We start from the raw sequence: 27,808 nt of genomic DNA, 5'->3' as shown, positions 1-27,808 counted from the left end.
GCCAAGGTAAGAACAACAAACACAAACCTTGAGAATTCGACACTGTCCCGACTTTTTTTGGTAAATAGATGGCAGCAAATCCATCCATACTTGTAATATTCTCGAGTAAACGACCACTTAAGTACACGAGACGATCCTATTAATAGGCGTATTAATCGAATTCCATTAATCATTCAATAACATCATTTTTTCAAATTTCTCGAATATCAGTTCATTGTATATTTTCAAGTGACGTTATCATGTACTAATAACCCAACAAAACAGTGGAAAAATTCTTAGAAAATGGATTAAAAAAAGTCTAGAGAGTTCTGAAAACAAGGAATCCAACGGTGGAGATGAAGCGGAAGTTTCAAGAGGGCTTTACCCATTTTAAACCTAATTATCATCGTCATTAATAACTACTCTTAACTCTTCTTCTTTACTTAATCTCATTCTGCACCCACTTTCTTAACAACTTACTCATACTGTATAACACTTCTTCTCTTTGCTTTTGCGCCATCTGGTATGCATTTTTACTCTTCATTTTTCACATTTACTGTTCTTTTTGTGTCACTTTTGTTTTATGGATTGTTTGAATCTTTAGGGCACGTGTTAGAAAAACGGATGTATAAAAATTTGGTGGCTTTTTTCATTTGTGCATTACATTTTTTTTTTGGGTGCTCACTTTGATAAGCTACAGTTGCATTGTCAATGAATTTAAAGGGAAATGATTATTGCAGTCTTTAATTTCATTTCAAATGACGTTCGTACAAATTACAGGATGGTTTGGAACAGTTGTATATTCACTACATAAATAAGTACTACATCCGTCTCGTTTATTTATTTACCTTTTTTTTAATTCTTTTTATGGGTATTTTAATCATAAACAAATGATTGAAACATGGGGAGTAAATCTTATTATAGTTCCATATTCTAGAGCAATTTGTAAAGTTTATATCTTGGGTCTCAAATGTGAACAATCGTCGTACCCAGTGTCTCAAAGGCTTCCGTAAATGATGTGTTAAGGGGCCGGATATATGCTGAGTACTCTTCTTGTAACAGTAAATGGATTGTTTAAAATGATTGCTACTTCGCCATAGATGGGGAAAAAAAGCCAATTTCATAAAATTCTTGTGTAGGCCAGTTTTACACTAATTTATTGGGTAAGCGGAATATAGGGATTAATTTAGGATGCTCCTAATTAAAATTCCAGTGATTGCTACCTCGTTGTAGAGGGGGAAAAAACCTATTTTGGAGTAGTAAATCTTCCCTTTGTCTCCGTCATTTGTTTTAACTTTTATATTCTTGGTGAGGGATACTTTAGTAATAGGTAAACAGATGATCGGGGTGGAAGGAGTAGTTTACATCGGTATTTTGAGATAAAAGTTATGTGCCTCTTCAGTTAAGGTTATGCAGTGTTGCATCAGTTTTCTTTTTAAAAAACGGTGAATAATATTGCTGCTGTTATACCAGAATAAGCAATGGCTTCGACATTCAGTGGCATTTCCACAGTGGGTTCCTTGGCTACACCCACACCACATAAGCTTCTTGCTTCTTCTAACAACTTGTCCTCTTTCGCCTCCATTTCTTCGGCTGCCCTGGGTAGACGACACAATGTTCTTCCTCCCAAGTCACGTTCTTTAAGGATTAACTCCATGGCTAAAGACCTGTACTTTAACAAAGATGGGTCTGCTATTAAGAAGTTGCAAGTGAGTTCATTTCTTCTATTTGCTCATCTAACTCCTATGCATAGCCTGAGCTTCTTATAATCTGTCTTGTTTTTTCATGCAGAATGGAGTGAACAAACTAGCCGATTTGGTTGGAGTTACCCTAGGTCCAAAGGGCCGTAATGTAGTTCTTGAGAGCAAATATGGCTCCCCTAAGATTGTTAATGATGGAGTCACTGTCGCCAAAGAGGTATTTTCTTTTGGTCATTATTCCCTTAGTCACAATTATATCTTCATGTTTGGACGACGTCTTTTGAGTCTTTTATGTATTGCGGAGTACTTTTCATTATAGATATATTTGTGAAATTGTTTGTAATACCACAAATTCTTATTTAAGACGTGTATATCCGTCTGAAGCTTAAGATGGATCAAGTTGTATGAATAAAATAAAAGTAGAATGCCTAGGGAAAAGTAATAGGTTTGTTTTATATGCACAAGTGAAATGCAGAGGGGACTAACTTTTGTAAAACATGTTGATATTTATTTTTGTACTAGAATTTTGTATTTTTAAACAAATTTACCGCCAAAGCTTTGAAACTTTAATCTCGAAAATCATGTAGGAAGATATATGTATTACAAAGGGAACACATCCTTTGCTGCTCCATGTGGCACACTCTTCACTGGAGATGTGATTTTCTGATACTTCTGTCCTATCTGTATTTGATCTAAAGGTTGAGTTGGAAGACCCAGTTGAAAATATTGGTGCAAAGTTAGTGAGGCAGGCAGCTGCCAAGACCAATGATTTGGCTGGAGATGGAACCACCACGTCTGTGGTTCTTGCACAAGGCCTTATTGCTGAAGGTGTCAAGGTTTGTTGAGAAATACTCCGTATTTATTTTGATCCATAATGCTCAGGGACAATCTATGCCAATGAATAGGGAATAGTAATCTCAAATACTCTTTTTCTAGGTGGTAGCAGCAGGTGCAAACCCTGTTTTGATCACCCGGGGCATTGAGAAAACCGCAAAGGCATTAGTGGCTGAGCTTAAGGCAATGTCGAAAGAGGTAATATATAGTTTCCCAACATGTTTTTTAGATTGAGAATGCCTTTGAGTTTCTTAAAGCAATGCATAAATTTGTGATTGGTGCATTGCAGGTTGAAGACAGTGAACTTGCTGATGTGGCAGCTGTTAGTGCTGGCAACAACTATGAAATTGGTAATATGATTGCTGAAGCAATGTCCAAGGTTGGAAGGAAAGGTGTGGTAACACTTGAAGAAGGAAAAGGTGCTGAGAACATTCTTTCTGTTGTGGAAGGGATGCAATTTGATCGTGGTTATATTTCACCTTACTTTGTTACTGATGCTGAAAAAATGTCCGTGGAGTATGAGAACTGCAAGGTATTTTCCTTATTTGTAATAATTGGAGAAGTTATACTTGTCGAATTCGGTGCGCTAATGAGCTCTTGCAAATTATCTCTGCAGTTGCTTTTAGTCGATAAAAAGATAACAAATGCAAGAGATCTTGTTAACATTTTGGAAGATGCCATCAGGGGTGGATATCCTGTGCTAATTATTGCAGAAGATATCGAGCAAGAAGCTTTGGCCACTCTTGTTGTAAATAGGTTGAGAGGCTCTTTGAAAATTGCAGCGCTAAAGGCTCCTGGGTTTGGTGAACGCAAAAGCCAGTATCTTGATGATATTGCTATACTTACCGGAGGTTAGCAGTTACCTTAGTCATGCTATCCGTCTTATTTAATATTCTAACTGGTTTTCATACCTTGATCACTTCATTTGCTAAATGTTGTGAATAATTCTTTTCAGGAACTGTGATTAGGGATGAGGTTGGGCTAACACTGGACAAAGTTGGTAAGGAAGTCTTGGGTCATGCTGCTAAAGTTGTCCTTACGAAGGATTCGTCAACAATTGTGGGTGACGGCAGCACACAAGAAGCTGTGAATAAACGGGTTACACAAATAAAAAATCTTATTGAGGTGAGAAGTTGACTTATTTTCATGTTTTTATTTGAAGTCATGCACTAGTTGGGCGCTCATTCTTGTTCATGCAGGTTGCGGAGCAAGAATATGAAAAGGAAAAACTTACTGAGAGAATCGCCAAACTCGCTGGTGGTGTCGCTGTGATTCAGGTATGGAGTCTTCCTTGTGATAATGCTTGAGAATGTGTTGAGCATGAAAAATCATGATTTCTTTTTAATCTCTAATTGCTAGGTGGGAGCACAAACTGAAACAGAGCTGAAAGAAAAGAAGTTGAGAGTAGAAGATGCTTTGAATGCGACAAAGGTATGTTCTCTAATATCTCTGATAGATTTAGACTTTAGATGGTGTTTTATTTCTGAGTCGGGCTTAAAAGAGTTGGCGTTTAGTGCTTCTTATTTTGACTTTTCAGGCAGCTGTGGAAGAAGGAATTGTTGTTGGTGGTGGATGTACTTTACTTCGGCTCTCTTCCAAAGTTGACGCTATCAAGGAGAAGCTCGATAATGCAGAAGAACAGGTATATATTTTGCATCTTTCAAAGATTTTTTTACCTTGTAGAACCTGATCATTTTTAATTCACCGATCTTGCTGACAGCAATAGGCAATCCTATACATTTTGGATTGAGGCATTTCTTGTTATTGTTGCTCTCGTGAACTCTGCTCACTTTAAGTGAGTAACCCAGTAGTTTACGTTTATCTTTCACAAACGTAGACTACTGGGTTACTCACTAGTAATTGTAGTTCTTGTGTATTGCCTTCATTACATGCGCACATGTTTATATACGTGAGCTTACATCAAATCCTAGGGTGATATTAAGGTACAGACAAAAGTGGACAACTGTCCAGAAATTTCAGCTTATATATGAATAAAAATTTTGCTAACACATTTCCTAGTATGTTTAGCCATAGGATATGAGAGACAAATATTTTCAGCTTCATGAGTTAGTTTTATGTGAAATATATTTGAGTTTTGAAATTGGTACATGTTCAGGCCTATTATGCCACAAATAATATAAACAACCTCCAACCTTTGCCTCCATAGAAATTTTCTTGCTACACAGTCTGACTATCAGGAGCTCGGTCAAAAAAAGAATGTCATGTGGCTTTACAATGATTTGAAATGAAAATACTAGGTAATATTGTGACTACACTAGTAATGCTTATTCTTGCTCCAAATACTAGGTAATTTTGTAACCAAAATCCAATATTTTATTGAGTTTGATGCCTGCATACCTTTTGTTGTCAGTTTGGCATATTTGGAATCAGTAGTAATGCTTATTCTTGCTCCAAAAGATTTTCATTCAATTTATTACTAGCGTCCGTGTAATTTAACATGATAGATCTAACATCTTCATGTCGTCGTTTCACTGTTCTGAACTTCTTACTGTATATTGAGTAATAAAATGGGCTATTATTAGGTTACCTGATCTGTCTCCATTTTGCCATTGCTCGAATTTAGGAGAGTACTTATCCAAGTTATCTGTGCAGGTTGGAGCAGATATTGTGAAGAGGGCACTTAGCTATCCCTTGAAATTAATCGCCAAAAACGCTGGTGTAAATGGAAGTGTTGTTAGTGAAAAGGTATTTGCATCAGCTGTTGACGTGTCTCACATGATGCCGTGTTTTATTTGTGTTTATGGATTCTTAGTATCATATTGGATTTTGGTTAGGTGCTTTCAAGTGACAATCTGAGGTACGGATACAATGCTGCTACCGGACAATATGAAGACTTAATGTCTGCTGGAATTATTGACCCGACAAAGGTAAGACTTATGATGTGCTGTTTTATTGCTCTATTAATATTCAGTTGAGCACGAAAAAGGAGGTCTGCCTTGTGCTGTGATTGTTTTGTTATGGATTGAATCTAAGAGATTTTTAAAATGAATGGAGGTGGTGAGATGCTGCTTGGAACATGCATCTTCGGTGGCAAAAACATTTTTGATGTCGGACTGTGTGGTGGTCGAGATTAAGGAACCTGAGCCAGTTGGTGCTGGAAATCCAATGGACAACTCAGGTATGCACAATGCACCCACTCTTTTGTTTTGAACCTGCATTCACTGTATATTGCTATCTTTCTCTTTTTTCTTTTGACAAGAACACCATTTATATTGGCATCTGTTGTAATTGGAACTTGTGTTGAACTGTTGATATTTTGTGCAGGATACGGTTATTAGATGAGTAGCTGGGAGAAAGAGGGAGAGAGATAGAGGTGTTTTGTAAATTGATTTAGTGTAGACTGTAGACTATTAAATATGCGAATTCATTTGCAACCCTGCGGGAACTTTGACAAGTTTTGGTATTCGAATAAATGTTCACGCCTTGTTTTTGTTTTACCTTCTGTGTTGCCATTCACTTGTCTTTTGAAGTGTGAATTTGTGCCCTTTTTTTTTTGACAACGGAAGGAGAATAACTTACAATGATCTACGAGTTACAATGTAAGCTACTCGACTAGGTAACACCAGAAACCCGAAAGCTAAATCTAGCACTACAGAGTCATACTTATCAAGAGCATAAAAATCGTAAAAAGCTAGAGCAACAACATTAAGATAAACTATAACAGCGGAGCCTTGATGGTAACGGATAGAAGAATGGCCAGGAGCAAAAGGACCAGCTTCGTAAGCATATGTGACCTCCAAAAATCGTTGATACCTACGAGCCGCAGAGAGATGATAGCAAAGTGTACTTACGCTCTTACGAAAAGAACGTAGAAAGACAAAGTGACTGGCAAGACAAAGAAGTCTGTCGTCGATGGAGCAAAAACTCCTACACTTTAGAGATCGGCTTCTTTGATCGTAAGACCAACTGAACGAGAGGTACATCATGGAGAGAAGAAGGATAACAAAGAGCCCCACAATCAAATTCCGAGCCAAAGCAACCACCTTCATACTAAAGGAAATTACAGACGAACTAAAGGACAGGACACCCAAGTTTGAAAAGGTCCTTACTAGCACAAGCAAAGACGTTATTTGGAGGGGAAGAAAATAAAAGCAAATTAGAAAAGTCGTCATTTTATCTAAAGAACCACCGCAACCGACACCCAACACCACGAACCACCCCTTATCAACACAACCCAGACACACCATTCACGTATTGATTAAAACAGAATACCAATATAATTCAGGACCAAACAGAGGAGAGACGAGAACCGCCTTCCAATCCACTATAACAAGGGATAACAAAAGCTGCAAGAGACGCTCCCAACAACCAAACGAACCGAAAAGAGGACCAACAGTCAAAGCCTAACCGAACCCAAGGACATCAACAAACCCAAACTCAAAGGGGCATGCAAGACCGAAAAGAGACTCCCGATTCACCAAACGACGCCTCCCAGGACCACCGTCTGACATGCAACCAAACGAAACTAAAGAAAAACCTAACAGGCACTAGAGATTTGTAAAGGGGACCGATTGATGGGGGAAATGGGGGGATCATCAAATCAGACCCAAAACAAGACCACATAGAACAAAAGCGCAACAACCGGATGAGTTAAACTCATCGACACAAACAGAAAGGACAAAGACTATTCAACCAAACCAGGGGTGGGGGGAATGGGGGGATCACCACTAGAAAGGACACACGATCGCCGGCGACAGGACAAGGGACGGAGGGACGAGAACTACACCGGTTCAGATGCATGCAAAGCCAGCCAAAAAAACGACCAACAACAACAAACAACCCTTAGACAGGAAGAAAAAGAGACGGAAAAGCAATGACCATAAGCAACAAGCGACAACAACGAAAACAAAAGCCAACAGAGCAAGACGAATCGCAGCAAAGAACCTTGATTATAGTAGTGAAGACGAGAAAAAGAATCAATCCCATCGAAAAAAGGGTGAATTGGTAAAGAAGAAATTAATCAAAAACGGAAATGATGGTCGCCGGAGATGAGCGCAATCAAAGCCTGATAACCTCATTTCCGGCGAAAGGCGGTGAGATAAGGGGCAGGGAATGGGAGGATGGCAGCGGCGGCGGTGAAATAAAAAGAGGGGTTAGGGTTTTTTTGGAGGGTTTTTTTAGGGGCAGCGGCGGCGGTGCCCTTTTGATACACTGACACTGAACAAGGAAGCTGAAGAATTCGTCAAATCTGCTGAAATATGGATCGTATGTCATAACTCATGAGTATAAAACAGAGCTATAATGAACGCGTTACATGATGAATCTGGAATTTGGTTATCATATTAACCAAAGCAGGACGGCAATGGTTAGTTGAGAAACAAAATGTATCGGTGAGTTTGAGTCCTTTTTTAACATGGAAATTTCATGTGGAGTATTGTGCAGTTAGGACGGCAATTCATTTACGCAATCGATCTGTTCAAAGCCAGAGCAAGGGATATATAGTTTTAACATTTGCCAACTTTGATAGGCAACTATTTATGAAAGAGAAGCGATGAAGTTGCAGTTCAAGCTTCAAGCTTTTATTTCTGAAAACAAGCATGAATGTAATATAATACAAGGAAAGTAATACAACAATTTCGACCAAAAGATAACAAAACATCCACAGTCCATCTAACTAACCAGGAGAGAAACATTCGACCAAACAAACAAACAAATATCCAAAGTTTGGTTCTTTCACACTTGGAGGCCTCCCTTTGAGCCTCCCATTTTATTGTTTTGTCCGTTTATTAATGGTTTTTGCAAATGCCCATCAGAGAAACCTTGATATCGAACAAACTTTATTTGCAGCGCGCTCATGTTAGAATTGATCAAATCTGTCAGAGTTTGGCGAGATTTTGAGCTCCTTTGAACGAACCATAGAGCTGCTGTGATCTTTTGAAGGCATAAATATCATCAATGTGAATAAATTGAGATGGTTCTGTACTAGAATGATCAACTTCCTGTTCTGATGAATGTGCGGACCCGTATACCCATATGCTCAAGTTTCTCTTTCGATTGGCGCCAATCTTTACAAATTCATCAAAGAAATCAACCAGCTCCTGTTGGGTCAGCTGCTTCAATGCTGCAACCTGTCATAACACCAACATAACAATAATTTCATTGGTGTTCAAAAATCCCATTTCTAATCTCCACGGGGGAAACATACCTCAGCGTCTTTTCTATCAAATTTGAAAGTGCCGTCAGAGATTTCTTTCCAGAAGAATCTACATTCTTCTTTTAGATTTTTGTGCTTCTCTAGCTTCATGTCAATCAGTGAACCCACATTTTTCTGTTTCAAAAAGGAGACTAAGAAGATGTGCAAGCAAAATGTAATGAACATGGCTGTCGATCTTTATTGCCACAATCCCTTTGTAATATCATTAATTTATTAATTTATATATTTAGGATGTGGTTGGATGGTATTTTAGTAGGGAAGGGGAGGGAAGGGCGATGGAATAACGGAGGTTCTCTCTAAATTTTTTCAGTTGGAGGGAAAATGAAACACTCCATTTCCCTTCAAGCCTAATAGCTAAACGGATAATGGGAATTGTATCCCTCTGTCTTCCTTCCCTCTCTTTCCCTCGAAATTCCTCCATCCAAACAAGCCCTTAGTCATACTTGGAATCCTATCAAAGATATACAGCATTCTCATGTAAATAAACATTTACAACTTACCTTGAATTCGTCTTCACTAAGTTGACGAAGCTCAGACTCAAACTTAGTAAGAAATGCCTCGACTCTGCTATCAATATCACGTGGCCCCTGTAAAACACAGCAGATCAGTGATCTGTCTACATTTGCACGCAAACAAATGCAGACAAGGAGTATATTGTGCACCTTTGCAGTTGACTGGATGATAAATTGCAGCCCATGGACACCAGACTCATTCCTGCACCAACAATATTCCAAGTAACAAATTAGAGAACTGTGAAGTTAGTGAGGGTGACAATATATCAAAAGTTTCATACCTGTTCAATAGTGCTACAATATATCCAAGTTGCTCAACAGATCGAAGCTGGTGATATGCTGGTTGTTTGGCGATAAGAGCGAGAAGTTCAAGCTTCACATTTGCCACATAATCATCTTGATGAACCTATGAGCATTTGGCAGTAATGAGCAATTAAACCCTAAGAAGAAAATCTATTGCCATCAAGATCTCTATCATCATGGCAAATTAGACCACACAAATAGATACACTGAACGAAACAGTTATCAGAAAGAGCAGGATCAAAACAACTCTTGAGAATAATAATTATCACCATAATAAATAAATAAAGTATAACCTGTTCATAAGATCATCGCTGCAGAAAGCCAGAAACTACATAATAAATTAGAATCATCATGCTCTGTGGAGATTACCTGGATATAGTGAACAAGAGCAGAATTCTCATCACTTGAATTCATTCCTTTGGCAGCATAGCAATAATTTTTTCCTTTGTTTAGCTTAACAACTCTATTCGTCAGATGCTGCGAAGGGAAAAGAGGCTGAGAAAGAGGGTTAGGACCCTCAAAGAAAGCTCTTTCAATTTGCTCAATTGTTGACTCTGCTTCACCATGCGTAATGTTCCCTAGATATTAAAATGGTAAGGCTAAATGTAAGTAAAAGATATCATGAGATTGATGGAATGGGTAGCTTATTGGGAGAAAAAAAAACCTGCTACATAACACTCCAAATATGCGTTTGACAACATCGAAGGAATAAACTTGGAAAGGGAATCGGCTTCCAGATGGGGTAGAACATCAAGCTGCTCCATCCAAGGCCATAAATGATCTTGCAAAATCAGTGAGCAGTAATACATTGCTTGATGATATGGCTGCTGAAATTTGTAGTTTTGATACTCCTTTATTACTTTTTCCTACAGGGAAAGAGCATTAGATTATACACTTGTACAACAACAACGCAGCTTTAGTTACAAAATGATTTTGGGCAGGCTAACATGACACGTTGTTTGAAACCGTCAATGAGAGATAAAACTTTGAAAACATAAAAAGTTGAAAAGGGGAAACCCTATACACATACATCCTTCATTTCCTTGATTCCTTCCATTTTCAAATGAGAAAAATATTTTAGGAAGACAATTATATTACACTATCACCCCTACAATATATTACCCATTCCCATGATTCTTTAAGCAAGCTTATTGAACCCCTTCCTCCTCTACAACCCTTCCCTGTCATTTCACCTGCTACCAGCGACAACAGCCCACCATTTCTCCTTCCTCTAAACTCTCTGATGACCGATGAGTCGATCATCTATCGGTTGACTAGCCCAATTGTTTACCCTTAGTTCGATGACCTCACTGGCGGCCGTCAAAAGCTTTCCTTGCTGGATTTTTTACTGTCCCTCTATACTTCCTCCTATTTGACCCCTCACAATCTGCTTCTTCTGATTGAAGAATATGAGAATCTTTCCTTTTCAAATTTTTTTACGGGTGTCCCTTTAACTCAAGAGGTTATCATTTATCCTCCTCTCACCAGTTATGTAGTGCAAACCATTTTCAGTACAGAGCGCACTAAGATTACCTTTATAAAAGCAAACCTGTCGGGTTTTACTTCAAACTTCACAATTTTATCAACAACCACATCCAACAAATTCTTCAACTTGTGATTGTAACCGAACACAGTCACCTATAAAACCAAACAAAACAATTAAAAAGAAATCCCACGAGGATGAAAATTAAGGCAGTTACAATCGAAGTAGTGACAATTAACCACTTTTTCTTATTCACAAGCTCAATCTCCCAATGAGAGACAAATAGCATACAAATGGCGGAGAAAAATACTATCCCTTTTCAAAAGGTTCACAAATCTTATAAAGGAAAAAGAATACCTCAAAACCAAAATTTGTATGGTAGACTCCATAGTGAAGACCAGCAACCTCAGCAAAATATGCTACGATACAGGCAAAAAACAGAAAAGCCAAGCTTAGAGGTTGAAGGGAAATTTCTCATTGAGCGTTGAATGAAACTACGGTAGTTGCCAATAAAAAAAGAGTCTAAAAGAAACAATACTCTAAGGTTTAGACAAAAAAAATGATATTACATGGGATACAGCCATACAGGTCATACAACTGACTTTGGAAGTTCATAATACACCATTAACACCTTTACAATAATAGTTCTTTCAAGTTGTGAACACACAGCCCGTTGAAAGAAAGAACAGAGCGCACTATAATATTTGCGAGGATTAGGCCATGAAATTGCATACCATATTCATTCAGGTAATCCGTTAACAATCGTGTAAAAATGTCTGTAAGAACTTCTGATTTAGGGGAGTTTCGAGCATTAGGGCAGTGAAAATCTATTTTCACGTAAGCCTTTGGGACGAAAAACTTTGTATCAGGCTTGAACCATAATCTCGAATAAGATGATGTCCTCAAGAGGATGGGACATGCGACCTGTACACAAAATAGTCCAGATATTAAATTATCTTCTCTGAAGCTAGCAAATTAGCAAAGTGAACTTGTATACCTTCTCCTTCACGTCTTTGATAGATAAATCTGTAGGAATGAACACATTAGGTGCTGGTAGATGCAGGTGCTCATCAGGAGCGGCAGACATCCATTGCTGTAACGAAACCACATACAGATATTTTTAGCCTCTACCAGAAAACACTGATTCACCAGTTTATCTAAATAGCCTTTTCACATTTACCTGAAGTAAAACATATCAATACTTTCTTTTTTTCCATTCAATAAAGTGAAGGCTCCATGAGAAGCTCGCAATTAGTTAGTAAACATACAAAATGGTGTATTGCCGTATTTGAACGTCAAGTAGTTTAAAGTCAGGATGAACCCTAATCCCTAGGCTATGATCTAACATGAACTATAGCACAACACAAAATCATACAATAGATCAGAGGACTGAAGGCACCTGAATCACCAAGCCAGATATCTTCTCAAGGCAATAAGCAGTTCCATACCATTGCTCTATCGAGTCTGTCTTCCCCTCAAACTTCTTTGACTCCCAAAATATCCTACCACAACGATAAAACCTTGGTCACAAAGTAATCTGGGGACGGGTAATACAACAAAAAAGCCTTAGGCAAAAAGGATACAGTGTCCTCTTTGAATGATCAATATGGGTGAAACATTGAAAAAAGATACAAGGGGGAGCATGACAAAATCAGATAACGAAAATAATAAAATGTAAACAGAAGATAAAGACAAAACCATACAAAAGATTAGGGAAAAAAATCGACAGGAGTTTCAAATGAAAAATGGTCTGAAAATACCATACTCCCTCAAATCATTTGACTTGCCCCATTTATTTCAATACAATGAGGCAATTCCAAAGAGTTAGAGGGAGTACAAGATAAATTTAAGGATAAATAATCAATTACTTCTTTTTAGAAATCACTTTTTCAAAGTTACTACTTTTATAACTTTTTTTTCAAAATTACTACCTTTGAATGTCAAAAGTTTAAATTTTGATACCAAAAACCATTTCAAGCGTATAAAAAAGAAAATATTCCGACCATTTTAAATTGTCCCTCCAAAAGTTGAAAATGAACCAAATGCCCTTTTGCTTTGCATACTTATCGTTACCCTAAATAAATTGATAATAATTGACCGAAAATTAAGGAAACCCGAAATGACCCGACCAATGACGCGGATTGTTGCAAACCTGAAATTGAGTCAACCGACCTGCACCCGATGAGCTTGACTTGTTTGCCAGGTCTACTTTCAATCAACTTTATCCAAATTTTCTTATGTATTCCCTTATCCCCAACTATCTTATCATTTCCCAAATTTTCAAACCTCCTAATCGGTGGATTTGATGCCTCAAATGGCTGACATCAAACATGGTCATACCACCCTAAGGCACCCTTAACACTTATATCTCATTTATCTTCGATAAGATGAATGAGACAGGCATGGCTCCCGTGTCCGAGCGACCCTAAACTCCCTAAAGGCCTAATGACCCCACATGAAACAACCTTTTTCACCTTTACCTTTTACTGGACAGTAGTATGTCAACCACGCACAATATAATAGTGATACCACATTATCTGACATACTCATGATGTCGCGCATTATCTTACCTCTTAATGTACTCTACTTCGGGTAAAGGTAAGAGAGGGACAATTCAATATGCCAACCTCCACTCTCTACTTCATACATCTATCTAAATACTTACATAGTCATACACATATACTGACTTAGGTGTCGATACTCCGCCCCGCCGATGACCCCGAGTTCACCTTGCATGGACCACTGCTAGCGTACGTCTACAGGCAGAGATGGTCATCTATCCCCTATATCTGAATCAGATGCAATTACACCCAATCCACATAACATTTTTGTGAGGTCATACCCTACCAAAGGGATTTTATCCACATAATTCTATGATCATGACACACTTTAACGACCCAACAATCCATGTTACACAACAGTGTAAACAATGTAAGAATACTTGACGTGCTCTTCTCTTCAATCCATGAGGCAAGTCACTACATGATAGAAACCCTTTACAACCTTTACCACTTCTTTATTCTACGAGACAGCTTTATCTGATTCTAGATAGCGAAAAAAACATTAGAACCTAGGACAATCTTTCCATCTCAGGGAATCGCTCCTACTTGAGATTCAAAAGTTTGTCTATGAAAATGCATACCTTCTTTCGTCTCATCAATACAGCTTATAATATTTAATCAACCGATATTATAGTTCCCCACAAGTACTTCCTTAGTTCCTTGAACATGCTGAAAATTGCTCAGAATACAGATTCCAGCAGATCATAATACGAAGCCAGTCAACAGAAAGTACTAATTCGCTTTTCATACATACAGTCATATGAAATATCACTCTCCAGCTTCCAATCTCGACTAGTTTGGTCATTTTCAAATACAAGTCTACAACCTAATGTTCTGCATTAATAATATAACTTCTGGTATTCTCACAAAATCACAGTACATAAACAGATATCTTATTCCTAAACAGAAAAATCGGAGAATCTATCGTCAAATCGAATAAACTTGAGACATCAAATGCCCTTAACAATCTCTCACTGAAATTCAGAATGGTAGTGTGCTCACAGCAGAAAGAAATAGAGGTGACTATAAAGCAACCTACTTCAATTACCTGACATTATCCGGGGTAAGCTCCTGTAGAAACATCTGGATAGTGCTTGGATTGAAAATAGAGGGCAGTGATGATCTCGCAAGCCAGTCTCTAGGTGGATATAGCTGCAAAAGACATCTAATCAAGAGCTAATACATATTGGCCTTGAACTTCTTCCCATCTCAGGGACATCTACGACCTCTGTTTCATCAACTTATAAAAGGATAGATGCTTCCTCAAAAAAAAAATTGACAAGGAATATTCATCATATTATTCATAACTAGCCACAGGTCATCTACAACAACATTGACAAATTACATTACCTATTTCTTATGAGAGAGATATAATATTAACCAAAGGAGACCAAGTGATTAAGCCATGTACACAAAAAGACACTAAAAGGGTGACATTCATGTGCATGGAAACTACAGGGTGACACCCATACATATGAGAGCTGAAAAATTAAGCTCTTAAAAAATTGGGAGTAATTTTATCGACAAAAAGAAGGAAAGACAAATGTCCATATGTGTAGAGCACGTGACTTCAGCTCTACACCATCTATACAACAGCATTACCGAAGTTGGGCATGATCTTATATGCATCAACAATTCCAATGCAGCTTTAGAATAAGGTGCTTCACTCGCCCAAAATTTAACTTCTATTCTTTTTATAGATGAGATTGTGTGTGATAGATTGAGAGCTTAATCTTCTTGCAGTCATGGGTGCCACCCCATTGGTGCCCTTTAATCGATAGATATCCTATATTACTTATCAATATACAGCTCAGATTGGTATTCGGTTGTGTTTTCTAATCTGAACCATCTATAGACTATAATGGTAGTAGTTTAAAAAAAAAAATAGAAAGGCAGTTCTTAAAAAAGAGGTTACGAGGTAGTAGTAGTTATATAAAAAAAATACAAGAAGATAAGCACTAGAGAACAAGGATTCCTAAATAACATTACAAGCTATCCCTTTTTTTTAAGAAGTGAAATATCAGCTACATGCTATGGCAGCTTCAACGTAGACATCCATGTTGCACAATAGATTATGATTTGTTGGACTCAAATTTTCTATTGTTCATGCATTTCCATGAGAAGTAATTTAGAAACCTCAACATTAATGCGGTGCGCATAATCATGCTCGATGCTAAATTTGGAGGATAGATAGGATTAGCATCCATCAAAGAGGCTAAGGTGTTGGGAGGAAAGAGGAGGGGGGGGGCGCAACTAATTTGTGAGTTTTTCTACCCTAAACTAATAATGTTGAACATCATTAGAATGCAGCTTCAGAATCCAGCTCTAGAGGCTGGCTTCACTGAAAATTTACAAATGAATTCTGAAGAACCGTGGAGTAGAGGGTGTTGTAGATCGGAATGTCAGGGAGAATAAGTGCTGAACTGAACATTTAATAGACCTTTGTAGCAGCAAATACGACAAACTTTGCATTATAACTTACAAGGAATTCATCTTGCTATATTTTCTATTATTCCGCCTTATCATTCACTACAGTTCGAAACTCAAGAAACGCTAGCACATGTAGAAGTAAGAAGTGTTTACAAGAGAATGCAAAAAACTACCTTCATATTGCTTGAAATATTCTCTACATAATCGATTGGAGGACATTTTTCCTGATAATGGAATGAGGTCTCACAAACAGCTTCAAGCTTCAAAGGGACAAGAGAGAGATTGAGAAACCAAAATCAATAACAAAGTTCATATTTTGGGATAGCTGATAGTAAAAAAAGTAGCGTACCTCGTTGAAAATCCATTCACAAACACCAGAACTCTGTAAAAGCTTGATATATTTGAATAGCAAGCCTACAACATTCTGCATATGATCTGCAAAAAAAAAAAGAGGCCAACACTAATCCATCTAACCATAGTAGGCATTCAAAGTCCACAAAGTCGGAGTCATTTGAAAAAATCCTCTATGATATATGAAGGTCTGGGAAGTGAATGGTTTTGAAGTAACTCAACTGAAAGATAATTTCACCCTTTCTAAAGTACATAAGAAAAAACACTGCAACCTTCACAAACTTGGTCGATTGAAAAAATCTTCTATGATATATGAATGTCTCTGTAATGTATGGCTTTGATGTAGCTCAACTGAAAGATAATTTTACCCTTTCTGAAATAAAAGAACTGTAACCTTCCCTTAAAGTGATGTGTCGTCCTCGTCAGATGAGACATTGTCACTTAAAGTGACTCCTCTTTAACTAAAACAATTAATAATGCTTCCAACCAAAAGTAATGTTATGTAAGATGGAAATGCTCAGTCAGCATTTAAGAGTATATTTTGGCTTCTTGACTGAGTTGCTTGGAATCACTGTGATGTTAACGGGAAGAGAGAGAGATCGGAAATTAACTTGTGGAGTTGTGTCCCACAAGATTTCTACTTCCTAATACTAGATATCATTCAGAGAAGAATTAGTAAGTAAAAATCAGCAGATCGGTTTGAGTGGAACTAGGGCAATTCCTGAGATCAGACATATACAAAATCCAGCACAAATCTGGGTGATGGGTCCGACTAAAGAGAGAGAGGAGTGATGACACCTCGTTCAATGTATAAACAACGTAAGCATAATGTAAGGAGGTCAGCTTTCTGAGATATAGAGGGCATACTATTTCCATTTACATGGGAAGGAACGACGAGCATTCAGATCCTTTGTCAGGGCAGTGGTTTGTCCGATTCAATGAAGAGTTTGTTTGACGGTCAAGCAACACAACAAGCTTGTCAAGTTTTTCACTCCTAAACCCCCCAAATCTGCTTGTGTTTGGAATAATTAAAGTCACAAATATGCATCACGTTCGAAAATCAGCACTCACCATGGCCTGCATCTGTCAGATCGATAATAACTTTAAAGAAAGAGTACTCAGCAGTCCAGTCACTTTCACCCGCAGATAAACCAGTGGCCCACCCTGCCAACACACACTACAGTTAGAAGGATTTGAACTACATGAACACCTGTTAGATACAATGTTCAAATCACATAGAAACAGAAAATGAACAACAATTCAGGTGGAGATGATCCCCCTAAATTTTCAGACAGATCTTATTATCAATAGCTATATGTTAAATACAACTAATACCTCTCTTCGCATAAGAGCCAATTTCTCATCTATTAATGGGGCTTGTCTACTGAAATGAGAATTTCATGATATTTAATAATTTAAAGTATGTGGAAGATGTGCTTCGGATGCTTTTTCATATGGTGTTTCAACTAATGTCATATTTTCATCTACAATATGGCAGACAATGTATCATCTTCAGATTTATGTTAGATTCCAAGAACTCCACGTGGAAGGCAGTAGCAGCTTTAGGAATGATACTAAGGGGGAGCAGAAATTGAATAATCTGGAGACATCAGGTTAGTAGGAGGTCTAAGACTCCGGCAATGAGAGTTCAAGTAAAACTTGCTACGGCTGAAAGCATAATTATTATAATAAAATTTATCTCTCTTTTTCAGCTGCTCTCTTGTGAAAGAGTGCTAAGGAATGATAAGATGACACTGTGACCCCTACCAGGAAAACAAATAAGGAAATAATAATATTTAAAAAAAACTACTATTTTCAGAAGCGGGTATTTTATAATTATGGCTGGAAAGGAAAACAAAAAGAATCACTTCACGGTCTTTAACATAGTATTATATTGAATGTATGGAGCACTTTTCCATGGCATGTGAGGCAAAAAAACATGTGTACAACGGTCATATGTGGGGATTGGACAGTTGAACCTGAGTAGCCAATGATGGAGCACTACCAGCAACCATTATTGCAAGAGCAGCAACATAATACTTAACCCAACTTGTGGAAGGTACCAATTTAACAGAGGATATTTAGAAACATTGTTAAATATCATACGGTATTTCGATTGATGTGGAGTATTAATAAACGTCATATTTTTATTTTTGTAATCTTGATAGTTCTTGTTTTGTATGGCCTTTAAATAATGGATTAATTTTGCCATTAAAATAGAAAATACGATCAACCAAAATCCTATGGAAGTTTCATCAATTTCCATAAATGGCCATTCATCCCTCCTTGGGGAAGACAACTCAGACTTTCTATTAATTAGTCTAAGAGTAGTCATTTATTCATCACCTGCAGCATTTCAATGAGATTTGATCGCATTATTAAGGCCTGCGTTACTCGGTAACTGGTTTAAAGGCTTCAAGACCAATAGATTTGTGACTCGATTTTAGTTAGAATTTTAAAGTTTGAGCAAACATAGAAACCTTACAAGACATAATTTGTAGAGTAAGCGAGGCAAGCGATAAACCCACCCAATGTTTTCAAGACATAAAACAAAGACCCTTCTGCTTCATGGCCAATAAGATGTCCAAGATACTTGCATGGTCCTTCCCTGTAATAACGAATGCCAGGAGTGATTGGCCACGCAACCCTCAACTTATGCCCATCTTTGATTGGGACAGCTCGAACAAGAATCTACAATTCATAATGACAGGTAATGAGCTACTATCTGAGACATAAAAACAGTGCTGATATAGAAGCTTCGTCCATTGCTTACCTGAAGCTGGTCTGATGTGCAAGGCTGGCCAGGGAAGCTGTGGGGGTTTCTATCTGTATTGGGAATATGTTGAAATTTGGACTCCACCAACCTCTCAGTATTATCAAGACTATCTGAAATCCACATAGAAAGAAATGCTTAGCATACAGGAAAGAGTGAAGCTAAACCTTTCATCACGGGGCAAGGGACAGTGACTCAGAACCTTTGCCATATACTACAAGTTGCATGAGATTTGCTGAATAATGCTCCTTGTAAAATTTAAGCAACTCTTCCCTTGTATCAACACCATTTGCCTTTGGCCGAACCTCTAAAGTATCCCAGCTACCTACAATTGTGGCAAACCCAAATAATTAATGCACTAACTTAGTCGATTCCTGGAAAGCAAACTGCTCGATACGCTTATAAACGACGAAAATATGTTTTATATAAAATGAGAGCTAAACTCGCAATAGAAAAAAGACTAATTAAAAAGACATTAACAGCAGACAGTCAGACTTTCTCTAATGGAGGTCAGTACAAACTTAGATCATACATAGGGTGTGACAACTACTGACAAGTTGGTTCCTGATCATGCGCTGCAAGCTACTTAGACCATTCTATGAAAAGATTTTTAGTTTGATTTGATTCACATAGACTTCCAACTAAAAGTGGACAAGAATCCAAGATTACAGTGGTGGCTAGTGATCAGCTGTTTCCTGTTACCATGCGATTAATTTCATCGCACAACAAAATCTTAGTCCCAAAATGGCATTGCTAAGGATAATGCCCTCATCTACGCAATCCTTGGAGTATCCCTCTCACGCATACAAGGAGACTTCATTGTAGTTTTCTGAAAATGCATCTTAGGTGGGACTGTTAGATCTAATACTTGCAATCTGCTCACATTTTAAGATCAAGAGGTCACATTTACAGGTCAAGCGAGCAAATGTATCAAAAGTTGCAATGTATAACCCTAATAATTTAAAACTGAAAAATGGCTGCTTTGGCTTGTAAACAGATGGTTAATTTTATGTCAATTTGGTAACATGCTCTTTTTTAAACGTATGTGTGCAAGTGTTTATGGCTGCTGTTTTCTGCCACTGCATTTCTACATGGCTACTAGAAACAAGAAATATAACAAGGCGGGATTGGGAAGGATGTTGTTTGTCTTCAAATTATCACTTTATAAATGGATAAATTTAGGGATGCCAAGTAGTGTTTGAATTCCCAAACAGTACCAGTTACCTGTATTAAATTTGTGATAAGGATGGTCCAGTGAACTTAAATGTTTGTTAAGCTGCAAATATAGAAACAAATAAAACAAATTAGATTGGCGGGTAAATTGCGACTAGCAGTTATGTGCCGCATCCAGAGACATTAAATTAGTTATAGTTAAAATGGGTTCACATAAAAATCCCTTTAACTTGGTTTATTAAGCAAACCGCCATTTTGGCAAAAACAGGAAGTGACATTAAACACGTGGATAGTTATTGTAGAGGTAAAATATGTGGATGGCAAAATTAATTCAAGAGCTACATACAAACAAAGTGATTCGAGTAAGGCCAAAATGAGAGAAAAATCAAGGGAAAAAAACACAAGCTGTGCAGTTCATGCCATTGCAACAGGTATTGACCACCGCAAAATTTCAGCAAGAAAGGAAGTCAGAATACAATGAATTGGACTTCGGTAGTCATCTTGTCAGCGTCATCCAAAGCAGTTGTATACTAGTATTACATACAATTATACAAGTAACAGAAGTGTCTACTATATCTTAAAGAATTGGAACAACACAGTCACACAGAGGGATAATAATATATGCAGCATAGCAAGGGCACGCACGCAAGTGTGAGCACGCTAGTGTGAAATCACTTCTGTTTTTCCAATAGTAAATGAAATAAACTGACTGTACAACAAAAACTATCACAGGATCACCAGAATTTAGACAAGTACCTGGCTCATGCGCCATGCATCAGAAAGCAAGTTCTTTTGGTGTTCTAAGAATAGACGAAATCACACAAAAGAAAAGTCAGAAAATTGAACACAAACTTCTAAAAATACAAGCCTTATTCAACTAAAAGGGTCTTATTATGTGAATACCTGAATCCACAGCTTTAATTTCCCTCATAGTAGCATCAGGAGACATGAGTGGACTGATAAAAAACTGCGCAAATCTGAACAAGAGCATCAAGGTCAACTTTTGTAGAGTGAAGAAATGAATAGATATGATATACAGCCTCCCAAAAAAAGTTGCACAGCATCAGAATGAAAAGTAATACGTAACCAAGAAAGTTAGAAACTGCCTCGACCTGTCTAGAGCCTCCTCAAACGCATCTGAGTTTACTTCAAAGTGAAAATTGGTATCCTTTGACCCTGTATAAGCATTAGTACACCCCCCATGCTGAAAATGATGAACCAACAATGAACAGTATTGTCATTAGCATAACAACAAAGAAACACAAAGACATGTGATACTCCCTACTATTATTTGGAATTACTCCATTTGCTTTTGGCACAAATATTTTAGAAAGCAAGTGAGGTAGACAATTATCAAGGATAATACAGGTATGATCTAGATAGCGTCGGACACGTGCCCAAATAAATGAAGAATGTTAGACACGGCTAGACTTTATAGGTGTCGGACACGTTTAGGCGTGTGTCCGACGAGTGTTGGTGTCCGACACGGGACCAGAAAGAGAAGTGTAAGTGCTACCTAGAGTATGATTAGGTTAATTAGATGGGCCACAAGAGAGTACGGGGTGTAGTTCAAATATCAAAGGGAAAAGATACATTTTAGATCCAAAAATTAGCCGAATAAAATATGGGTCAATTCCATTGAATTGAGAGGAAAACGGCGCAAATCTAGAGATTAGGAGGAAGTATAACTTATCACTTAATATGGATGTGATATCTAAGTGAAGAGGAAAACATCAAGCCTCTCCTAACCTAGTAATCTTTCCAAGACTTTATATTGAAAGGTGCTAATATGCATCAGCGCATGTATGCTCGCAAGTCGCAACCAAAAACAATAACAATAGATCTAGCACCATCATTTCCAAGTAAAAATTCCCATTGTGAGCAGAACAAGCATAGTAACGAAGATAATGCCAAGTTGAAGAGTACAGCCAAATATTAAGACTTTTAATTCAATTCAATCACCGTAGCCTAAGCCCCTATCTCACAGGCAAAATGGTAGAAGATCAGACGGTCTCAGCATAAGGGGAAAAAAATTCATCATCAAATCCAAAAACTACAAAGAAAGACATTTGCCTCAAAAGACATCCTTCTTTTGTGATATAAGAGAAAGAAGATTGTCGATACATAGATGAAGTTGCCCCATGACAATGAACATATAGTCCACAAGTCTACTCTAGGAAGGTACAAAACTAGATTGTCACTTATTAATTCCCTGAAGTTTTTTTTCACAAGAACTTCTGAATTCTGATATGCTGATTTCCTTTTTCTATCTCTTTCTAATAAGTTCATCTAAATAAAAAAATAATTGGCCATTAGTGATGTCAAACTAGTAAAAGAGGGATATCAAGTCCTACATAGGCTCAGTGGCGGATAATACGAAAGAGAGACAAAATTATAAATAAAGAGGAAAACCAAGAAGAGACAATGAAAAAAAACGCAAAAATGGAAAAAGTCCGGAGAAAATCAATGAAACACAACAAACTTCAACACCATTGTTTTTACAATCTTAAGTTGTATTTACTTAAATGATTCTACAAATCTCCATCGAAATGGTTCTTTGGAAGAAACTATGCATGAAAACAAATGGGGAAAGTGCCATCAAATATTAACCTCTAGGCGGCTCTATCCAAAGCCGTGTTTTCTTAGAACCCAAGAGGATGAACGTTACAGTTCAAATCCAAAACAACATACCTTGACCTAAGGCTATCTTTATCCCTGGACCCAAAATGAGCAAGAGATCTGATATTTTATTTTTAAGACTCACTTCCAACTCTCATATTGACTCCTAAACAACCTCTACAACAATATGTAGGACCCACTTTTCACACATAGGCCCTGTTTGGTAAACAGCGGATTAATTTCAGCATAAGCAGATTGCAACGGCAGATTATAAATGGCAGATTGTAACAGAAGGTTTGACTAGCATATTATAATTAGCATAATTAATTTGAGTGTTTGGTAACTGGCAGATTACGATTAGTAGATTGTTAGTTTTCTTTGTAAAATGTAGTAAAATTTCCTAGTTTAGAATATGCTGACCAATATGTTGGGGTAAGCAGCATATTCTAAAACAGCATATTGACCAGAAATATGCTATTTCAATATGCTGTTTACCAAACACTAAAATTAGCATATTGACTGGTCAAACATGCTAAAAGCCTAAAACCCTTGAATATGCTAAAAATTGGCCAATATGCTGTTTACCAAACAAGGCCATAAAATACTATTCATCAGTCTTGGATGTTCAAGACTCGTGAAAATCTCCTCCACTTTATCCCAAGTTTTGCATTGGCCTTATGCTCAATCCCAATTTGGGTTTGCGGATAAGTCAATCTGAAAAGACTCTCCCCATCTGTTTTCTAACCTATACTTTCCAAAAAAAAGAAAAAATACCTCTGATATATACTTGTTGTAACTATCTTCTGTTGGATACTTTTCACTAGCATAAAATAACATGTGCTCTGAAAAGGAAACAAGAAAAAAAAGGTTGAAGTTACATTAAGAGAATTTTAAACATATAATTTAAAGTATAAGCACCTATGCACCATACAAATGTATGCTTTTAAGTCCCCAACCAGAGAGTAAAAATTCACTTTGCTTAAATCTTTCCCAAAATGGAAAGTGGGAAAAGAAAAGTGGAATGGATAGAGTAACACTTTTACATACAACTCGACCAATAGGACCAAAAAAAACATACCCAAAGACCACCACACTCCCACCGTACGAATCACCACCTTCCTCACTACCGACAATCAGTTTGAAAATGAGCAAGGCACACCGAGGCGCTAAGGGGCGCAAGGCGAAGGCATGCGCCTTTTGGACGCGTGGTGCCCTATTTTTTATAACAAATTTGTAATTTCCAAATAAAGTTTTGGGCAACAATAGCCTTTTTAGGAGTCTTCAAGTTGGCTAACATGTCAAGGAATAAAGTTAGGAATAATGGGGAAAAGAAAGGGCAAGAATGGGGAAAAGATATGGAAAGTGCGTACATTAGCCTTGTTAGGTGCGCCTTGACTAGAAGCCGCACCTAAAACGCACTGAGGCATTTAGGGTAGTGCCTCATCCAAGGCATGCCTTAGGCGCACTCAAGGCCGTTTTTTTAAACTAAGCCGACAGTAAGAGAGAACCTCCCCCCCTCCTCCAAAACCTTCAACACCACCAAAACAACAGAGATCTACCTTCAGAAACTAAAACCATAAATAAAATAATTATTTAAAGAGAAAGGAAAATAAACCTAGGAAATGAGCGAGGCCTGGGAGATGCTCGGGATCGGAAAAGTGCCCAGCATTGACATTCATAGAAGCTGCGCACTGTTCATTTTGAATTCGAGTAGTAATTAAATTAATTACTGAAAAACAAGAGATAGTTGATGTTAATGTTAAATATTAAAAAAAAAAATGAACCTTATCAGTGTGAGGATCGCTGATGAGGAAAACTTCGAGAGAGTTATGGAGGACTATTCTCTTGTACTCTCTCTGGTCACATCTGGGCTTCAGTATCTTCGTCTCTTCCTCTCTGCTTTCCCCCATTTTTCCGATCCAAACTAGGTATGGATATAGACAATGCGATTTCTGATTTGCAAACAAAGATGGAACATTCTATTATTTTTGTAACAATCATTCTACCTTTCATTTTCCTATTATTCTTCACCTAATTGCTCTTTTATGGTTAATAGTTTTTTCGATAACTAGTTTTAAACCCGTGTGCTACATAGGTTATCTTGAAAATTTGCGATAAAATAAAATGTCATTTCATCCAATTAACTGGATCATAAAAGAAACATCATAACTATTTCTCATTTTTTTGTAATTTTCACGGAAAATAGTAATTAATGCACTACCTGTTGAGTTTATGGATCCGGTACTCAAAACATCGTATCTCGATATGAATAGCTTGTGTGCATGTTAAGTGATTCTAGTTGATACAGATTAATGTGATTATTTCAAATTTTACTACGGAGTAGAATAACAAATTGCATTGCATACAATTTATAAGGATGGATTTGTAACACATTATAATCCCAAAATCTATTTCCTTACGCTAACCCTAGAAATAAATAAATAATCGAAGTAAAATTAAAATCAAAACAACTTACAGTTAATTGGACTGGTGATTAATGCGGTGGCGGCGGCGGCGATTGATGAGTGATTAGTGGTGCGGTGGTGGCAGACTAATGCGATGCAGGAGAGTGAGACTGGTGGTGGTGGTGGTCGCGGCGGTGGCTTGGTCAGTCGATTTGAGGGGGGAAGCTGATAATGTGAATGTCTCGTCAAACTCAGGTTGAGGACTTAACACTTGCTGAGTGGCTAAATGATTGAGAAAGAGCAGGCTGGGCTTTTTTTATCCTTCAAAAAGTCTTATCGGCCGTGTCTAAGACGTTCGAAGTAAGGACATGGCTTTTTTTAGGCCTGGCAAACGGGTTAATTGGGTCAGGTCGGATCGGTTATTTTGGGTTCGAATTATTTTTAGATTAACTATTATCAAGTTATTTATGGATAATAATCATTTTGTAACAATAAAAATTCGGGTCGGGTTATACTAGGTCTGGTCAATTCGAGTTCGGGTTGGGTTATTCGGGTCGGCTCAATTTTTGTATGTGTCTAAAGCCTTGTTCTTTCGTACTTAATTTCGGTTTTTATAGTTTGAGTTTAGTTCAGTTCAACCTAAATGCTAATTGAGTCGGATAATGATAATGATAAACACGCTTCTTTGAGCTTTATGGCTTGAAATCATAGTATATCTCTTTTAAACATGAAAGTAATGATGTCAATGAGTTCTGGGAGAGCACGGTGGGTATATATGCTTTCTTCACCAGTAATGTAAATAAAACTTATTAGTCCTCGTAACGATTAGTTATTATAGATTAGAGTGGTCATTAGTGTGGGTTGGTCTTGCTAACCCGGACTCGGCCTGCCTATGACCCGCGTATGAACCTGACCCGCATAACCCCCGTGCATGGACCCAACCCGTCGTATATCTGGGTCGGTTCTGGGTCCCCCAAAGCCAAGTCCGACCCGTCCCAACTCGGACCCGACCCGCCCTAAAACCCGCCTCACAGGTTGCCTTTGACCCGGCCCGGCCGACCCGCCCTCAATCTCGGGGCGATTACGGACCTCCCAAGCTAAGCCTGGCCCGCCCTGATCCGGCCCGGGCCCGACCGACCTGCACTTAAGACCACCCCTATTATAGATATTAACTATTAAGTCATATTTGTCTCATTTACTCACTTCCCATCTATAGTAGAACATTATCCAATATTTCTGTTGGTAAATTTTGAGTTAATCACTCTAAAATTTCAAATAAAATTGATATTAACTTATAGAGAGACCAATTACAAAATAGTGTAAAAATGTTACAGAAAACTAATAGAATGGGGTCGTAATAAAAATAATTATAATCTCCCTTCTCCCTTAAACTAAAAGAATAAGATATCTCTAAGTTTTCCCGCCTAAATGAATTAGGCTATAAATGGGCTTCATAACATCATATATACAACTAAGTCATCCTGATTAATTTTGACTTATGTTATAAATGGGCTTCATAATATCATATTTACAAGTGCACCATACTGATTAATTTTACACATAAATAATTCTATACCATTTAAAAAAGGGGATAATATTTTTTAAATTTGTATAGACATATAATATGATATTCTTATTTTATTACATACATGAAATTGCACTAATTATATGTACAATGTGGTAGAAATATTTTTACTATTATTATTTTTGATGGGGCATATTCTGCACCCGCTGACCAGTCAGCATATTGAGCAAGGTCAAAGATATCCACAACAAGTCAACGGCTTAGATAACTTTAAGACGAGGCTGTCGGCTTGACTGAGAGATGGGTCCCGGCCGGGGCAACTAGCCAGCCGGGGCACATATCCGCGAACTCATATCCAAAACCCCTCGGCGGTGAGTCAACAGGGCCCGCCGGCCTGCCATGGGTCCCTCGGCCGAGGGGTAGATCAGTCTTTCCACCTGCTAGCCACTTGGCCACTACGTGACAAAAGGTGAAAGTCTATAAATACTCCTCTACTCTCATTGAGTAAGGGATCCACAATTTAACCTAAGAATCACTATTCATCTGTAATATCTTCCTTATCTCTCTACAATACATCCTTAGCCAAGTTACGACAACTTACCTCTCTAAGTTTACTGACTTGAGCGTCGGAGTGAGTACGCTCGGCCAAAGCCGAGCCCTCAGTTTGTTCATCGTTTCAGGAGACCGCAAGGAGGATTCAAGCAAAGACGTCATTCTACAAGCCACGGGTGGTAACAATACTTGCTCTGGAATTACACCCGGAACAATTTTTAAAATTAAACATTACGGCCAAGAATATGTTTTTAGGAAATATTTTTTAATTAATTCTATTTTTCTATCTTTTGTTACAAACATACAGGTTGAGACTTGAGAGTTGTTCCGGGTGTAATTCCGGAGCAAGTATCGTTACCACCCGTGGCTTGTAGAATAATGTCTTGAGTTGAATCCTTCTTGCTTCTATCGTCCCTTTCGGCCTCTCCTGCAA

The 27,808-nt window shown here is 37.8% G+C and overlaps 2 protein-coding genes across 2 annotated transcripts; one reads left to right on the top strand and one right to left on the bottom strand.

Annotated features, from left to right (window-relative positions):
• Window positions 1-214: 214 nt before the first annotated feature.
• On the top strand, window positions 215-5,969 carry LOC141657871 (ruBisCO large subunit-binding protein subunit beta, chloroplastic). The gene is made up of 15 exons (XM_074465253.1): window positions 215-502; window positions 1,453-1,688; window positions 1,771-1,896; window positions 2,378-2,515; window positions 2,616-2,711; window positions 2,803-3,045; window positions 3,130-3,364; window positions 3,469-3,638; window positions 3,713-3,790; window positions 3,873-3,944; window positions 4,051-4,155; window positions 5,127-5,219; window positions 5,309-5,401; window positions 5,529-5,652; window positions 5,799-5,969. The coding sequence occupies exons 2-15, from the start codon at window positions 1,461-1,463 to the stop codon at window positions 5,810-5,812; spliced, it is 1,815 nt and encodes a 604-aa protein (XP_074321354.1). The 5' UTR covers window positions 215-502; window positions 1,453-1,460; the 3' UTR covers window positions 5,813-5,969.
• A 2,062-nt stretch (window positions 5,970-8,031) lies between these two features.
• On the bottom strand, window positions 8,032-25,646 carry LOC141657870 (insulin-degrading enzyme-like 1, peroxisomal). Its single transcript, XM_074465252.1, has 27 exons — window positions 25,370-25,646; window positions 24,678-24,845; window positions 24,509-24,584; window positions 23,668-23,735; window positions 21,387-21,478; window positions 21,178-21,251; window positions 21,031-21,074; window positions 20,326-20,377; window positions 19,304-19,426; window positions 19,102-19,214; window positions 18,857-19,019; window positions 17,400-17,492; window positions 16,327-16,412; window positions 16,151-16,237; window positions 14,596-14,699; window positions 12,386-12,488; window positions 11,984-12,079; window positions 11,721-11,910; window positions 11,344-11,405; window positions 11,037-11,141; window positions 10,168-10,369; window positions 9,873-10,081; window positions 9,482-9,606; window positions 9,351-9,402; window positions 9,189-9,275; window positions 8,680-8,802; window positions 8,032-8,602 (listed from the first exon to the last, which is right to left on the bottom strand). Exons 2-27 carry the CDS (start codon window positions 24,801-24,803, stop codon window positions 8,351-8,353), a joined length of 2,907 nt encoding a protein of 968 aa, XP_074321353.1. The 5' UTR covers window positions 24,804-24,845; window positions 25,370-25,646; the 3' UTR covers window positions 8,032-8,350.
• Between the last annotated feature and the right edge of the window lie 2,162 nt (window positions 25,647-27,808).

The sequence above is a fragment of the Silene latifolia genome, chromosome 5, assembly GCF_048544455.1.
Source record: "Silene latifolia isolate original U9 population chromosome 5, ASM4854445v1, whole genome shotgun sequence".
Classification (NCBI taxonomy): Eukaryota; Viridiplantae; Streptophyta; class Magnoliopsida; order Caryophyllales; family Caryophyllaceae; genus Silene; species Silene latifolia.
The sequence above is the reverse complement of the archived record's forward strand: the minus strand, read 5'-3'. Positions and strand labels throughout refer to the sequence as shown.

Excerpts from the sequence above, each read along its gene's own strand:
- LOC141657871 (XM_074465253.1), top strand. The coding sequence starts at position 1,461 with ATGGCTTCGACATTCAGTGGCATTTCCACAGTGGGTTCCTTGGCTACA. Across the intron at positions 3,639-3,712 it reads AAATAAAAAATCTTATTGAG|GTTGCGGAGCAAGAATATGA; the intron begins GTGAGAAGTTGA and ends TTGTTCATGCAG. Across the intron at positions 4,156-5,126 it reads TCGATAATGCAGAAGAACAG|GTTGGAGCAGATATTGTGAA; the intron begins GTATATATTTTG and ends TTATCTGTGCAG.
- LOC141657870 (XM_074465252.1), bottom strand. The coding sequence starts at position 24,803 with ATGGGGGAAAGCAGAGAGGAAGAGACGAAGATACTGAAGCCCAGATGT. Across the intron at positions 10,370-11,036 it reads ACAGGTTTGCTTTTATAAAG|GAAAAAGTAATAAAGGAGTA; the intron begins GTAATCTTAGTG and ends CTTTCCCTGTAG. Across the intron at positions 8,603-8,679 it reads TTGATAGAAAAGACGCTGAG|GTTGCAGCATTGAAGCAGCT; the intron begins GTATGTTTCCCC and ends GTGTTATGACAG.